General features: G+C 39.5%; 1 protein-coding gene across 1 annotated transcript in view; it reads right to left on the reverse strand.

Annotated features, from left to right (window-relative positions):
• Positions 1 to 17,823, reverse strand: part of LOC144600399 (alpha-1,3-mannosyl-glycoprotein 4-beta-N-acetylglucosaminyltransferase B-like) — a 126,517-nt gene that overhangs the window by 6,502 nt on the left and 102,192 nt on the right. Inside the window, exons 10-13 of the mRNA XM_078411988.1 lie at positions 14,363 to 14,470; positions 4,837 to 5,030; positions 3,009 to 3,087; positions 427 to 514 (exon numbers count right to left, since the gene is read on the reverse strand). Of these exons, the coding sequence (XP_078268114.1) occupies positions 427 to 514; positions 3,009 to 3,087; positions 4,837 to 5,030; positions 14,363 to 14,470 (469 nt within the window). The remainder of the gene's footprint in view (positions 1 to 426; positions 515 to 3,008; positions 3,088 to 4,836; positions 5,031 to 14,362; positions 14,471 to 17,823) is intronic.

Here is a 17,823-nt window from a genome sequence, read left to right on the forward strand (position 1 = left end):
GGATGATTCACAGAATTGTCCAATAAATTTGAAAATAAAATAATAAGTGTGTTGAAAGCCTGAATCAGAATTATTTTAAGATTTCACACAAAGGAAGAACAAGATTCTATAAATAAAGTCTAGATATTGCTATTGGTGTGGTACGAAATGAATACCTAGCAACAAAAAATCTGCTTGAGGAATTGTCCAATTTCTTTCCCCCTGCACCCCACCCTCCCCATTGATGCTGTTCCACCCAATAAATTCCCCCAGATGTTTGTTGCTCTAAAATAATCTAGTTATTTCTGTGTAAAAATGCAGTCAAAAGGAAGTTATTCAAAGTTGGTCTGATGGTAAGGCTGACAGCATTCTGACAAATTACACGTTTACATTATATAATTTTATTGTTGGATTAATCTTTAATAAAAAAAAAAAATAACTGGTTACCTATCCTATAATAGCCATCATCTGTTTCTTGGTACTTGGAATATTTTGTGCTATTGTTGTGTAGAGATTTCTTCGTCAAATCAGTTCTCTGAAAAATTATGAAAATATATTCATCATTGATTGGAAGCATTTAATAAAAATATAGAAATTACATCGTTGAGAAAACCTTGTGATTAAGATTGTTCCATCACAATTCCCATGTTAAATATAATTTCCATCTCTTTTCGATCGTGTAAGGTGGTGGGAGCTTGGTGTTTTGAGTTTATAAAAGCTATTTTTGGCTGGCAACAATTGAATATAAATATCTATCTTTCAACCAGCTTCATAATATTTTCCGTTGTTATAAAACCAACAAAAGCAGAAAATAAAGTGATATAGTCAACAAATCCTAATTGTCTTGTGGTTTATCTGAGGATAGATCAATCCTTTTCAAGTTGGTATGGTGAGTGGTATGACATAGAGATTGGTTCAATGGGGGAATGGCCTCAACATCTTAACTATAAATAACTTGGACAATGTTAGTGTTGCTAAATTTGGGGATAACACAAACATAGTTGGGAAAGTAAGCTGTGAAATGGACATAATGAGGTTATAAATGGATATATTCACAAAATGCTGGAGTAACTCAGCAGGCCAGGCAGCATCTCAGGAGAGAAGGAATGGGTGACGTTTCGGGTCGAGACCCTTCTTCAGTCTTCGTCACCCATTCCTTCTCTCCTGAGATGCTGCCTGACCTGCTGAGTTACTCCAGCATTTTGTGAATAAATACCTTCGATTTGTACCAGCATCTGCAGTTATTGTCTTATATTATAAATGGATATAGATACCTTAGTGATGCAAAGTTTTGGCAAATGAAGCATATTATATAAATAATGAGAGATTGCAAACCTCTAAGATGCAAAGAGATCTGAGTGTCCAAGTGCATGATTTGCAGACAGAATATAATTAGGAAAGATGTCAAATTGTTATTGTTTATTGCGAAGGAAATTGAATGCAAAATTAGAATGCAAAACTCTAGAGGTTATACTCCAGTCATAAAACGCATTGACGAGACCACATCTGGAGTATGGTCTATAATATTGATATCCTAAACCAGAATATTAGTGGATTGGACACAGTTTGAAGATTTTTTGTCGACTAATATCTGGAATGGGTGAGTTGTCTAATGGGAAAAGGTTGGTCAGGCTAAACTCATTTCTGTTTGAGCTTAAAAGAGTGAGAGGATTTGATAGCAACATGTAAAATGTCTGTGGCAAGAATGTTTCCTGTTGTGGGGGAAACCAGCTGGGGTCACCGTTTAAAAATAAGGAGTCACACATTAAGTCAAAGGTGAGATTTTTTTTTCTTTTAGAGGGTTGTGGGTCTTTTCAACTCTTTTTTAAAGGGTGGCAGAAGCAAAGTTTTAAATATGTTCACAGTAGCAAGATGGTGAAAGATTAGTGCAGGTAGTTGAGAATGTGGAGTCGAGACAATCCGATCTGAAGTGATGCCTAACAAGTTTGGCCCTCTGCATCTGGCCCAGCGAAATATGTAGGGCCATGAATGGCGATTCTAGGTCCAGCATGATCTGGCCCAATAAAAAACAGGAGATATATATGTTTACTTTTACATATTGTAAGGAAGTGACTATGGAAGGGATTAGACTTTTTCAAATTCAATTATTAAAAATGTAAGCAAACATTCATGTTATGAAGAAACAAAGAACTGCAGATCCTGGTTTATACCAAAGATAGACATAAAGTGCTGGAGTAACTCAGCGGGTCAGGCAACATCTCTGGAGAAAAAGGATGGGTGGCGTTTTGGGTCGGGACCCTTCTTCAGACCTTCAGAAGGGTCCCAAACCCGAAACATCACATATACTTTTTCTCCAGAGATACTGTCTGAGCCGCTGAATTACTCCAGCAATTTGCGTCTAGCTCTTATTTTGAATGCTGTCGAGTAAACGAACCATTCACAGTGAACAAATGTAATTCATGGTTAATTTTTTTTAATGTTGGTGTACAGGGATGTGATGAATTTAGATATATTAGTTGTCTTGTAATATCATTAAAATAGTGACAATGCAGCAAAATCAATGCTGATGGTCATTATGTTTGCATGGGTATCCTAAAAGCCGAGCAAACTGCTAACAGAGCTTCTCAACACTTGCTCAAATGGAACCCCGTTAACTATTCAAAGATTGCATGGTTATTTGAATGCTAACCTTAATTTATAGGTCTCATCACAGAGCCAGGCTGATTAAAACTAGATAATCTGCTTATATTTCAAGATCATATTGACAGACCATGAGGAAAAACAGTTTCTTGGTTTCACACTATATTCTTGCATCATAAAACCAGCACTAATGAATGTTAAATTAATACTGTAACAAATAACATGGGTCTCAAAATTATCTTTCATGGTTGGAGATTCTAAGGAGATTTGCAAGGGTTTCCTTCCATTCAGACTCAAGAGTCAGGGCTAATCTGTGAGTTACGATGTTGCAAGAGGGGGAAATGGTTATAAAACCAAAGGAATTTTGGATTTAGTGTTTGCTGTGAAAACAAATTTCTATCCCAGTATTTAATAACAGATAGACTTACATCAGCTGGTAGAACCTCCACTGTTGTATTAAAGAGTTTATCTCCTGGATGTTCTGCATCGCCACTTCTAAAACGGTATCTTTGAGGTAAAGATTGCAAAAATAGTGAATGAGAGAGAATATGGGCCAAACTTGTACCTTTGCTGTAAAATTGTTATGCATCATGCACCGTCTGAGTATGTTAAACTCAGATGCCAGTATGATGGCAGTAGGCGAATGCTTATCTTCTTTTGCAAAATCTCTTTCTTTCCACACCTTTAGTAGAGTGCCAACCTACTTATTTTAAATAGGTTAATCCTTTTGTCAGCATAAAGGAATGAAGAATTATGAATCAACCTATCAAGTATTATGAGTGGCGCTCCAGGACATAAGGAGGGCCACTTTTAAAGGAGTGCCATTATTTCTATCCTCCCATCTCTTTACGGGGCCAGAATGCTACAATAAACAAAGAACGTAGTATAATCCAGAAAACCTTCCAAAAGATCAGATTTTCAGAGGTGAATAGATGATTGTTTAGTTTGCAGTTAATTAATCAGCCCTGATATTCCCAGATGAGTGAGAGGGATGTGTGAAGTTCTGACACACCTGTAAGTTTCTGCTACTTTTAACTCTCAGAGCTCATCAAAATATACCAAGCCTGAAATGCTGTTGCCACGAAGATGTGTGAAAGGTGATGGCTGGAGTTGGAGGAGGCAACAACTTGGAGCCTCTGAGAATGTCCACAGTTAGGTATGTGGATAGGGGAAGAGATGTTGAAGCCTGGGGTTCACGTTGCTTTTGAGATGTGGAGGAGCTTATCTACTTCTAATAAAACCTTCTAAAATACTACTGTTGGCATTCTAAATTGCAGCTTTTTTCGAGTTGTGATTCCATCCCTGCATTGCCAAGCCTTTATTTTACCCACCTCCAATGACCCCCGCCCGTACCTTTTTCACTGGGTATGAGGTTACAATGAACTCTGAAGGCCCTTCTCCCCACGTATAATCTCCCTTCCCCTTCTCCCTATCCCCTACCCCCCTGTCTCCTTCCACCTATATTGCTCCTCCACTAAAATCAGTCTGAAGAAGAGTCCCAGCCCAAAACATCATATGTCCATATTCTCCAGAGAAGCTGCCTGACCCGCTGAGTTACTCTCGCACTTTGTCTCTTTTCTTGTGCTAGTAAATAGTTCCACAGATGATGGTTGAGTAGATATTTCTTAAACACCTGAGAGCATTTCTGTTGCAACTACCACTACCATATTTTAAACTGTGCATTTCAAAACCAAAATGAACATTGCAAAATGATCAAAAGCAGCATGATTCAGTATCAGAATCAGAACATGATTTTTTTTAACCAGTCAAGGCACCTGGTGTTTAATGGTAGAATAGATATAGAAAGTTTAGCATGTTACAGGTCTACAGAAAAAGCATTGGGTTTTGGATTGGATTGCCCTACCAATTTTGTTACATAAATTTAATGACAAGCCTGGCTTCATTTTGCACCCTATCTGATTAAGCTTCTCCTTTCCTGATCAAGATAAAAACATAATATGATAAATCATAGATATGAATTACAATTCTCACACCTGTTGCAGTTTATTAATGCACGAGGACACCACCAGCTAATAGTTACATTTTAGATCTTCAACCTTACTATTAACTTCTAACTCAGTGAAATGAAATATAATTTAAGTAAAATGGGAAATAATCCTACAAAATAAATGTAAAATATAACTTCACTGTATAAATGGCTAGAACTATCAGCATCCTAGATTGAAGAGATTATGGGTGAGTGAACATTGCAAATTACACATGAAATATGTTTACATAATATAATTTTATACCAACCTTTCTATTTTCAGTGGCTGGAAGAACCTAAATTTGATAAAGTCCCCTGCCACCGGATTAAATGCCCACAAGAAATCCTCTCCTTTATAGGCCTTCTCCAGACTGTGATGGAGGTAGATTTTCAGGCTACTTGTTAATTCTGCAGTAGGATTTGAATGTCCTTTGTGTAATAATTCTTTCTTAAAATCCTTATCCTTGCATTTAAAACAGAAAGATTAGATTAAGGACTTGAAAACCCGAACTCTTCGCTACTCATAAACAAGATCAGCTCAGAATAATTTAACTTTTCAAAACAAGCACCTTATTATAGTAAGGTTGTTTAATATCCAGTAAGGTTGCATAATAGCCAGTGGATGTAGTGTACCTGGACTTTCAGAAAGCCTTTGATAAGGTCCCGCATAGGAGATGAGTGGGCAAAACTAGAGCACATGGTATTGGGGGTAGGGTACTGACATGGATAGAAAATTGGTTGGCAGACAGAAAACAAAGAGTAGGGATTAACGGGTCCCTTTCAGAATGGCAGGCAGTGACTAGTGGGGTACCGCAAGGCTCGGTGCATTAATACATTAATGACTTCGATGAAGGGATTAAAAGTAACATTAGCAAATTTGCAGATGACGCAAAGCTGGGTGGCAGTGTGAACTGAGGAGGATGCTACGAGGATGTAGGGTAACTTGGACAAGTTGGGTGAGTGGGCAGATGCATGGCAGATGCAGTTTATTGTGGATAAATGTGAGGTTATCCACTTTGGTGGCAAGAACAGGAAGGCAGATTATTATCTGAATAGTGTCAAGTTAGGAAAAGGGGAAGTACAACGAGATCTGGGTGTCTTTGTTCATCAGTCACTGAAAGTAAGCATGCAGGTACAGCAGGCAGTGAAGAAAGCTAATGGCATGTTGGCCTTCACAACAAGAGGAGTTGAGTATCGGAGCAAAGAGGTCCTTCTGCAGTTGTACAGGGCCCTAGTGAGACCGCACCTGGAGTATTATGTGCAGTTTTAGTCTCCAAATTTGAGGAAGGATATTCTTGCTATTGAGGGCGTGCAGCGTAGGTTCACGAGGTTAATTCCCGGGATGGCGGGACTGTCATATGTTGAAAGAATGGAGCGACTGGGGTTGTATACACTGGAATTTAGGAGGATGAGAGAGGATTTTATTGAAACACATAAGATTATTAAGGGATTGGACATGCTAGAGGCAGGAAACATGTTCCTGATGTTGGGGGTGTCCAGAACCAAGGGCCACAGTTTAAGAATAAGGGGTAGGCCATTTAGAACGGAGTTGAGGAAAAGAAAATTCACCCAGAGAGTGAATCTGTGGAATTCTCTGCCTCAGGCAGTGGAGGCCAATACTCTGGATGCTTTCAAGTGAGAGTTAGATAGAGCTCTCTTAAAGATAGCAGAGTCAAGGAATATGGGGAAAAGGCAGGAACGGGGTACTGATTGAGAATGATCAGCCATGATCACATTGAATGGCGGTGCTGGTGCGAAGGTCCGAATAGCGTACTCCTGCACCTATTGTCTATCAATCCTCAGCTTCACTGGAGGCAAAACTGAAAGCCACAGATTTATTTTGATATTTCATTAGCAAATATACCTTTGACTGGGAGGTATGTCTGAAAATCTGTTTAAGTAGCCAGCAATATTACAAGTTCAGGATTGAAAAACTCAAATATTAATGGGCATAGCTTTAAGGTGACAGGGACAATGTTTAAAGGAGATGTGCAGGGCAAGTTATTTACAGAGCGAGTGATGAGTGCCTGGAACAGATATGATAGTGGCAGATATGATAGTGGCATTTAAGAGACTTTTGGTTTGGCATGATATGCAGGGAGTGGAGGGAGAAGGATACGTGCAGGTAGATGAGTTGGTCTTCGCATCATGTTTGGCACAGACATAGTGGGCCGAAGGGACTGTTCTTGTGCTGCACTGTTCTATGTTAATAAAATAATGTTAATAAGATAATTACAGATGAGGAAGGTTATCTTGATTTATTCATCTAATCATAACTCATAACATCTAATCATAACAACATAACATTCACTAATTTTCCATGTATTTTTATAATATTATCCCATACCATAAGAAGGCATTTCCTGGAACTCTGAACAAAAATATTCCTTCATTAGTTTGAAAGAGTATCCCCTAATTCTAGAACACCACTTTAATGGAAGTAATATTTAAAAACTGTTAGATCATCATTTTAAATCACGCTGAACTGCATCTCCACTTAACCTTTTTTTTTCCCCATTTTCCTTGACCTAACAAAAATCTTTTTTCCCCAGATTTGTAAATTTCAATTGGCCTGGCTTAGCAACCACAGCCATTACAGAAAAGACAGGCCTCCTGCATAAGTTAATGTTTTTTTTACAAGTCTCCATTTCACTTTCAGCTGGTTTCATTTTCAATTGGTACAGTTGGAGTCTCGTTAAAGTTGGGGTCATGGAATTAGGGGATACTTTTCCTGTTGCTTTTTATAACCCGTTCACCAGTTTTTAATTATGTTCCATAGTATGATGAGGTATTTCTGGAACTCTGAACAAAAATATTCCTTCATTAGTTTGCAAAAGTATCCCCTAAATCTATTACCCCACTTTAATGGAAGTAATATTTAAGAACTGCTAAATCATTATTTTTAAATCACACCCAATCTGCATTTCAACTTAACTTTTTTTGCGCTCTTAACAAAAATCTATTTTTCCCAGTTTTGTACATTTCAAAATGGATGTGGTAATCCACACCCATTGGGTAATTAAAAAAAAGTCTCCATTTCAACCTCAGCTGGTTTCATTATCAATTGGTTCAGTTGGAGTCTCGTTAAAGTTCATTATAGTCTCCTCACTTTTGTTCTGACCCCTCATTCACCTTTGTTGTTGCCTTTTGCAACCTGTTCATCAGGTTTTAATACTGTCAGTTGTATAAATTGATACCCAGTTCCTTTGCTACAACTCCTGCTCTTTCTCCATTACAAAAAAAATATCTTTCTTATACCTTGAGTGCCTTACCTCACACTTCCCCAAATAGAATTCTATTTTTCACAGTTGTAATTTAGTGTCATTTGCAAGACTTGTCAATTTTCTTGGCCTATTAACAGTGTTTCACATTTGTCTGCAATAATTTTAATTTGCCTATTTTGGTTTTTTATTTCTGATTTGCTTCTAACAATTTTGCATGCATTATTTGGTTTATTTTGCATATCTGGTCATTTTGCATTTAACTTCCTGATCGAGATTACTTATATAACTTGAGAATAGTATTAATCCCAGCAATGACACCAGCTGCAATTCAATCAATACTCACCCTTATGCTTCCCTAAGGCCTGGGTGCTTATTCATTCTCGAAGTTTATCTGAATTTTTCAAGTGTTGACTTCCACGCGTGACAAATTTATCAGACTACATTTAGAAACCAAGTCACACAATAAAGGTCATCTTGGCAAAATCCACCTGCGTTACTGAAATTAAACTGAGAACGCGGAAGGTATTCATCTAATCTGACAACAGAAAGAATGTAGAAACAAAGAACTGCAGATGGTGGTTTATACCAAAGATAAACACAAAGTGCTGGAGTAACTCAACAGGTCAGGCAGCATCTCTGAGAAAAAGGATGGGTGACGTTTCGGATCAGGTCCCTTCTTCAGACTGAAAGCTGCCTGCTTTCAAGCTGAGTTGCAGCTGCCAGACCCACTGAGTTACTCTAGCACTTTGTTACTATCTGTTAACAAAGGAATGTAGCAGGTTGGTGACCTGTCCTCAGAACTAAGAAAAATTAGAGGTAAAACATGATTTAAGATGAAGAGAAAGGGGTGAGGGGATGGTGATGATGGTGGGTGAAAAGGAACATTAGATGATATGGGTTAGTGTAGGAAACTGGTGCTGATAAAAGTACAGCCAAGACCATATGAATGGCAAGAGAGACCTTCTCTTTAAGTCCATACAATCCTTCATTCAAGCGTTTGACGGCACTAGGCCTGTACTCGCTGGAGTTTAGAAGGATGCAGGTAGACCTCATTAAAACTTACTGAATAGTGCAAGGCCTGCATAGAATGGATGCAAAGATGATGTTTCGACTAGTGGGAGAATCGAGGATGAGTGGGCACAGTTTCAGAATAATAGGATGCACCTTTAGAAAGGAGAAGAGGAGGAATTTCTTGAGTCAGAGGGTGGTGAATCTGTAGAATTCATTGCCACAGACAGCTGTGGAGGTCAAGTAATTGGATATCTTTAAGATAAAGATTGCCAGATTCTTGATTAGTAAGGGTGTCAAGGGTTCTGGGGAGAAGGCAGGAAAATAGAGTTAAGAGGGAAAGACAGATCAGCCATGATTTAATGGAAGAGTAGACTCAATGGGCCGAATGGCCTACTTCTGCTCCCAGGACTTATGAACTTTTCTAGGATGGAGGACAGGAGAAACCGAATGACAAAATCGGGCTGGGGAAAAGACATCACCAAATGAATAACAAAAGGTGAATCTGAAGGGGGGGGTAAACAGGAAGAGATACAGTGCATTCAGAAAGTATTCAAACCCCTTCACCTTTTCCACATTTTGTTACGTTACAGCCTTATTTAAAAATGGATTAAATTCTTTTTTTTTTATCATCAATCTGCCCATAATAAATAAGTGAAAACAGGTGTGTTGTGTTCTTTAAAAAGATAATGAGTCCGACTGTGTTTTTACGTGAGTGTTTATTCAACCGCACATCTGCTCCCGCCGGGCTTCTCCCTCTCTGTCGCCCTCTGATGACCCCTCTACCAAAAGACCTGTGTAGTCTTAAAGGCACATTGCAATAACACCACAAGGTGTTTAGAAATTTTTGCCAAATAATTTAAAAGAAATAACTGAAAATATCACATTTACATAAGTATTCAGACCCTTTACTCAGTACTTTGGTGAGGCACCTTTGGCAGCCTTAAATCTTCCAGGGTATGATGCTACAAGCTTGGCACACCTGTATTTGGGTAATTTCTCACATTCTTCTCTGCAGATCCTCTCAAGTTCTGTCAGGTTGGATGGGGAGCGTCGATGCACGGCTATTTTCAGGTCCCTCCAGAGATGTTTGATCAGGTTCAAGTTGGGGCTCTGGCTGGGCCACTCAAGGACATTCGGCACGGTGGCGCAGCGGTAGAGTTGCTGCCTTACAGCGAATGCAGCGCCGGAGATTCAGGTTCGATCCTGACTACGGGCGCTGTCTGTACGGAGTTTGTACGTTCTCCCCGTGACCTGCGTGGGTTTTCTCCAAGATCTTCGGTTTCCTCCCACACTCCAAAGACGTACAGGTATGTAGATTAATTGACTGGGTAAATGTTTAAAAAAATTGTCCCTAGTGGGTGTACGATAGTGTTAATGTGCAGGGATTGCTGGGCGGCGTGGACTCGGTGGGCTGAAGGGCCTGTTTCCATGCTGTATCTCTAAATCTAAAAAAAATCTATTAAAAAAATTCACAGACTTGTCACAAAGCCACTCCTGCATTGTCTTGGCTGTGTGCTTAGGGTCGTTGTCCCGTTGGAAGGTGAACCTCCGCCCCAGTCTGAGGTCCAGAATACTTTGGAGCAGTTTTTCATCAAGGATCTCTCTGTACTTTGCTCTGTTCATCTTTCCCTCAATCCTGACTAGTCTCCCAGTTCCTGCCGCTGAAAAACATCCCCACAGCATGATGCTGCCACCACCATGCTTCACCGTAGGTATGATATTGGCCAGCTGATGAGTGGTGCCACTTGGCATTCAGGCCAAAGAGTTCAATCTTGGTTTCATCAGACCAGAGAATCTTGTTTCTCATGGTCTGAGAGTCTTTTAGATGCCTTTTGGCAAACTCCAAGCGGGCTGTCATGTGCCTTTTATTGAAGAGTGCCTTCCGTCTGGCCACTCTACCATAAAGGCCTGATTGGTGGAGTGCTGCAGATATAGTTATCCTTCTGGAAAGTTCTCCCGTCTTCACAGAAGAACTCTGGAGCTTTATGTCAGCGTGACCATCGGGTTCTTGGTCACCTCCCTGACCAAGGCCCTTCTCCCCCAATTGTTCAGTTTGGCTGGGTGGCCAGCTCTATGAAGAGTCCTGATGATTCCAAAGTTCTTCCATTTAAGAATGACAGAGGCCACTGTGCTCTTCAGGACCTGCAATGCTGCAGAGGTTGATTTATACCCTTCCCCAGATGTGTCTCGACACAATCCTGTCTCAGAGGTCTACAGACACTATCTTCATGGCTTGGTTTTTGCTTTGTCATGCACTGTCAACTGTGGGACCTTATATAGACAGGTGTGTGCCTTTCCAAATCATGTCCAATCAATTTAATTTACCACTGGTGGAATCCAATCAAGTTGTAGAAACATCTCAAGGATAATCAATGGAAACAGGATGAACCTAAGCTCAATTTTGAGTGTCATAGCAAAGGGTCTGAATACTTATGTAAATGTGATATTTTAGTTTTTTTCTTTTTAATTACTTTGCAAAAATTTCTAAACACCTGTTTTCGCTTCCTCATTCTGAGGTATTGTGTGTAGATTGATGATAAAAAAATAATTTAATCCATTTTAAAATAAGGCTGTAACATAACAAAATGTGGAAAAAGAGAAGAGGTCTGAATACTTTCTGAATGTACTGTAAATAACATGTGAAATATTCAATTGGAGAGAGACCTGCCAATTTTTTAAGAAAGCTTGAAGTCTGGTTGGGAATCAGGTTTCCTTAAATACCTTAAATTTCCTTAAATGGAAGGGGCCACAGTTTAAGAATAAGGGGTAGGCCATTTAGAGTGACTTTTTCAGTCAGAGAGTTGTGAATCTGTGGAATTCTCTGCCTCAGAAGGCAGTGGAGGCCAATTCTCTGAATGCATTCAAGAGAGAGCTAGATATAAGGATAGCGGAGTCTGGGGATATGAGGAGAAGGCAGGAACGGGATACTGATTGAGAATGATCAGCCATGATCACATTGAATGGCGGTGCTGGCTCGAGGGGCCGAATGGCCTACTCCTGCACCTATTGTCTATTGTCTACTGATATTTTAGACCATGACTGTTCCTGCTCATCAGAGTTGGGTGATAATTCACTTGAAATGGCCTCTTCCTATAAACCCTTTGCTAAACTGCTGAGTTATTTTGCAAAATGTTCTGTTTTTGTTATTTTCTTGGCCACATAACTGCAGACATTCATTGAGGTAGGAGCAAGCCTACTGTGAAGTTTTTTCTGTCATTACTAAGCAACCTCTAAAGCAGAAAACATTTAAAAGAAGGCACGCAGACTCGTTTGTTTGAATGGTAGAAATAAACGTGTACAGTATGTTTTGCATGGCATTGCCAAAGTAGTACTGGGATTTATTACACTATGTGTTGCATGGATAGAGTTTGAATTCAACAATTTGGGTTGTAATATTCTTTCTGTCACCTAAGATAGACATTCTGGGTGGAAATATGTAGATAATTTTGTCCACTCTCCTTCGAGTTCTTTGGCATTGCTGGAGGAAAAGAAATCTAGGTCCCTGCTTCTGCACCAACTTTAATATTCCAATCCAAACTGAATGCCAACAGGCCTGAAATTGCAGTCTGCCACTCTTTACCTGATCCCTGTGAATGACCCACACTACAAACAGAAAGTTGAGCTGTGAGTGAAATCCTCATTGTTAAAAGATTGATGGCCAGCTGGAACCAATGTAATTTCAGAGCAAATATTGAATTTCTCATTGTTCTGAGAATGCTGTGGAGTTCTGTTTGTCGAGGTTTCTGCAAATGATAAGTCTGTTGTTTGCTTAATATTTGCTAATGGAGAGGTTTTTTTAATGCATTTGGACTCATATTTTGCCAGCATTTTTCTTTGCACCAAGATGCTGAGTTGATAACTTTGTTGGATTTATCTAAACAAATCTCAGATCTGCCTGCTTTCAAAGCATAATAGACGGTTGACTCCTCTAAGTCTGTTATGTCCTAAATGGAGTCACACTGCTGTTCCATGCATGTGTGGCTCTATTACAAATCTATTCTTCAAAACAACTGGCTTCAAAGTCTTTCTCTACAATGTTAAGATTATGCTGTGTTTTATTTTCTGACAGCCAGATTCAAAAATCCAATAGTTCTTTCCACATAACTGAAGTTCATATAGACATTCATCATTTATTTTTGCTTGTGTTTTAACTGCAAATTCTATTCTGCCTCCTTTGTAAATAAAGCCGTATATAACATGGAAGAGGCACATGATAATTTGAGGCATAGCACTACACTGAATATTTTCATCACTATTTTCTCTTCCAAATTTCGACTTCTGGCACGGCAATGAAATGGCCTTTATCTAATTAACAAATGACTGTTTAGTTTAGTTTAGAGATACAGCATGGAAACAGGCCCTTCGGCCCACCGAGTCCATGCCGACCAGCGATCCCTGCACATTAACAGTTATCCTACACAGACTAGCGACAATTTATACCAAGCCAATTAACCAACAAACCTGTACGTCTTTGGAGTGTGGGAGGAAACGGAAGGTCTTGGAGGAATCCCACGCGGTCACGGGGAGAAAGTACAGACAATACCCGTAGTGGGGACTGAACCCTGGTCTCTGGCACTGTAAGCGCTGTAAGGCAGCAGCTCTACCGCTGTGCAACTATGCCATGCAGATGCTAATTATTCCAGCAGATTATTTGCAAAAAAATTTTTGCTCCAGATTTCAGCATCTGCATTCTCAATTACACAATGACTCCTTGTGTGATTGTGGCCGATTTTGTTTGATAATATTCTTGTGACATACTTTGGGATGTTGTTGCATTAAAGATGCTTTTCAAACGCAAGATGCTATTCACAAGGTGCCTTCTTGCACTCAGCCAATTCTTTGACACATGTATTATGAACGTTGATTGGTATTGGAAGATAGTGGTGACTGCTTGCATCATGGAAGGCATATGAGCGTCAGATTTAATTGTTTGTGCCATGTATCCAGAATCCATTATGTTTCTACAGGTTTGAGACCTATAAAGAATAAGGGAATATGTTCCATGGGTCCCAGTCTGTTTGCTCTAGCCTGCAAGTTGAGGACTACATGTTGTTGTTTCAGCCTTTTCAGACCATGCCTAGGACTGTTCGTTGTAACTGACCAAGCCAGTGGGAAAAGACTTTCCAAACCAGAACCCTAGCTTTACACCCGCAGAAATGTAACTTTCATTTGCCTACATAATTGCCTGTTAGGCTGGCAAATAAATGCTTAAGATGGTATCAATGACTTTCGTGAGAAAAGCACCAAAAGTAATTAAGCAGAACCAAAATCGCCTGCAGAAAAGAGCACTTAATTGTAACCGACCCGATACAAGATGATTTGCAGTTCCCTGACATAGAAAAGAAGAACTGAATCCACTGTTATTGACTGTAGAAAAAAAAACCTCATTGCATAAATTTATGCAGTGGAGAAAGTCTTTGAGTGCCATCTGTATCAGTTTACTTTGAACTGGTAAAACATTTTTGTTAACAGCTTACCACCATGTTAAAATAGTGCATACAATCTGCACACACCAAAGTAATATACAATAAGCTTTCACTACAGAGATACTTTGACATACCTTTAGGTTCTGAATTTTCCCAGCCAATGAAGAATGAGTTCCTACATGCTGAAAAAGGGAGGGTCTGTAGCGAATTCGCAAATTAGCTTTCTGTCTTTCACAATGTTTCTGAGAGAGGAAAATGTGGAAATAGTTTAATCTATTTATTTGCAATTTAAAACCATAATCTGATTGATTACATAATCTTTCCCTTGGTGTAATTTACAGAAGGACATTGCATAACTATTCATTGCAGAACCAAAAGCATTTTTTGTTAAATCTGCATTCAAGAGCAGAATTAAAAAGTACCATCTCCAGAGTACTTTGAGACCCTAAACATTTTTTGTTTCCTCTCAGACATGAAAAAGCAAAATTGGCTTAATACAACTTCCATCACTAATCTGCCAAAAAATGCTAAATATTTGCCACTACTATTATTGTTAATTACAAATTTTCTGACTGCTGTGAGTTAAATATAACAGATATTTTTGAAGAATTAAATGTTCACGCAATAGTTTGCGGTTAACAACTACTGGTGCATCAAGAGAGCACCTGTTAGAAACTGTATATTAACAATACCCTAATATTCATTTAAAAGGACAAAATCATGTATGTATAAGTGTGTTTTTTCACCAATTGCTCCCCATGGGTGTTATTCCTCAGTGGGATTAACTCCAAGATTAATTCCTGGAGTGCTAATCCTTCTGTGTAGAAAGGAGCTGCAGATGCTGGTTTAAACCAAAGATAGATACAAAGTGCTGGAATAACTCAACGGGACAGGCGGCATCTCTGGAGAGAAGGAATGGGTGACATTTCCAGTCAAGACCCTTCTTCAGACTGAGAGTCGGGGGGAAAAGGAACCAAGAGATATAGATGGTGATGTGCAGTGATATAGAACAAATGAATGAAAGATATGCACAAAAAGTAACGATGATAAAGGCAACAGGCTGGTGCGGTTTGGGTGGGAGAGGGATGGAGAGAGAGGGAATACAGGGGTTACTTAGTAATTAGAGAAGTCAATCTCCAATGTTCCTCCAATTTGCATTTAGCCTCACTCTGACAATGGAGGAGGCCGAGGACAGAAAGGTCAGCGTGGGAATGAGGGGAATTAAAGTGGGAGATCAGGTAGGCCCAGGCAGACTGAGCGAAGGTGTTCAGCGAAACGATCGCCCAGTCTAAGTTTGGTAGCGCCGATGTATAAGAGTCCACATCTTGAACAACGGATACAGTAGATGAGGTTGGAGGAGGTGCAAGTGAACCTCTTCCTAACCTGAAAGGACTGTCGGGGTCCCTGGACAGAGTCGAGGGAGGTGGTATAGGCACAGGTGTTGTAAACTTTATCTGCACAGCATCACATGGTTGGTTCATCAATGGGGTAAGATTAGATTTGTTGCTATAAATGCAGCTACAAAATATAGTTGCTTTTATTAGTGCCTGTAAAGTCATAATCACAGAAAAATAGAGCATGGAAACAGGTCCTTGTGCTCACCGAGTCCAAGCTGGTAACCAATTTTACACTAATACTATCCAATCTTATTCCCTCCATATTCAGTTCAACATCCCCCTCTCTGCATCTTACACACATTAGGAGCAATTAACCTACCAATCTTCATAGTTAGTTGGACACCATCTTGACTTGGAAATATATCACTAGTCCTTCATTATTACTGAGACTAAATCCTAAAATTGTTCCCCCCTCCCTAACAGCAATATATGAATATCATCACCATGGCTCAAGACGACCACCTCAATCGCAAATTTTAAATGGTCAATAATTGCTGGTCTTGCAAGAGAGTGAATAGAAAAACCAGTCCTAAGTGATCTAATTTTGGACAAATGGGGCAGTTTGGGAAATGTGTGCATCTTTTATCTACAATATGTTAGCATATAACGAGAACATATAGTGAAATAGGAAGAGGAATAGGCAATTTGGCCCAGTGAATCTGTTCTACAATTTAGGATGATCATGGCTGATCCATTTTGAATTTTTGTAATCCCATTGATAGTTTGTATTATCACATCATTTATATTACCATCAAGCATTTTCCCACTGTTTGCTACTTTTCAATTCATGAGCTTTTAGGATTATATTACATCTAATCTGATAAGAAACACAATGAAAGCCCACTCATGTTTTCACCCATTCAAGATTCAAGATTCAAGATAGCTTTATTTGTCATCCAAAAAAAGTTGTTCCCTGTGCAGGAATAACTGTAAGTAGAATGATATGAACATGTTCAGAATTTAAGGACATGAAAGATATGTAAGCAAATTTATGCATGGATGTATCTGCTGTTATTATCTGTAATCTTCTGACATGTTTTTGTTTTGCTTTGTGCTGACCGAGAACAAAAATAACTCAAGAGCATAGGCAAACATTGACAAAGGCAATTGCTATGACAGACTTTATGTATGACGGGAAACATTTCATGACCATGCCAAATTAGTGGTGGGGGAATGAAAACCACAAGGATAAACCTTGATGGCAGGGATGTCAATCTCCTTGTATTGCAGCGTACCGAATATAAAAGTCTAAATGCAATATCCTTCTGTGCTATCTATGAATCTTTAAGGATGGATGTAATATCATGAAGTTCATCCGTTTCAAATTTTCCACTGTTTAGAAACTGCTCTTATTTTAATAAAAGAATCCCGAGAGGTAACGCAGGTGAACACAGAGCATTTATAGGTACAGGGGACTGGGATTACAGAAACATCGTTCTGGGATGGGCGGAACTAGTAGCTCAGTGTTCTGAGGTACAGATGTTACAGGCATGATATGGCAGATAAGGTGAAGGAGAATACTAAGAGATTTTAATGTATATTAAGAACAAAAGAGTAACTAGGGAGAGAAGGGCCCCTTGAGGATCAATGTACTCTTCTATGTGTGTGGAGCCATTGGAGATAGGTGAGGTCTTAAATTAATATTTCTCTGTATTTACTGTGGAAGAGGTTATGGAACCCTGGGAATTCAGGAAAGAGGGTAGTGATGTCTTGAAACATAAACACATTACAAATAAAGAGATGCTGGCAGACTAAGAGTGCAAAGCGGTGGATAAATCACAGGGCCTGACCAAATGTGCCCTCTGACATTATGGGAAGCCAAGGAGAAAATGCTGGGGCCCTGGCAGAGATATTTATATCACTGTGTGTAGGAAGGAACTGCAGGTGATGGTTTACGACAAAGATAGACACAAAATGCTGGAGTAACTCAGCGGGCCAGGCAGCATCTCTGGAGAGAAGCAATAGGTGACATTTCGTGACAAAACCCTTCAGACTGTTCGAGGCGGCACGGTGGCGCAGCGGTAGAGTTGCTGCCTTACAGCGAATGGAGCGCCAGTGACCCGGGTTCGATCCCAACAATGGGTGCAATCTGTACAGAGTTTGTACGTTCTCCCCATGACCTGCGTGGGTTTTCTCCGAGATCTTCGGTTTCCACACCCCAAAGATGTACAGGTATGTAGGTTAATTGGCTTGGTAAA

Source organism: Rhinoraja longicauda, chromosome 1, assembly GCF_053455715.1.
Source record: "Rhinoraja longicauda isolate Sanriku21f chromosome 1, sRhiLon1.1, whole genome shotgun sequence".
NCBI classification, from domain to species: domain Eukaryota; kingdom Metazoa; phylum Chordata; class Chondrichthyes; order Rajiformes; family Arhynchobatidae; genus Rhinoraja; species Rhinoraja longicauda.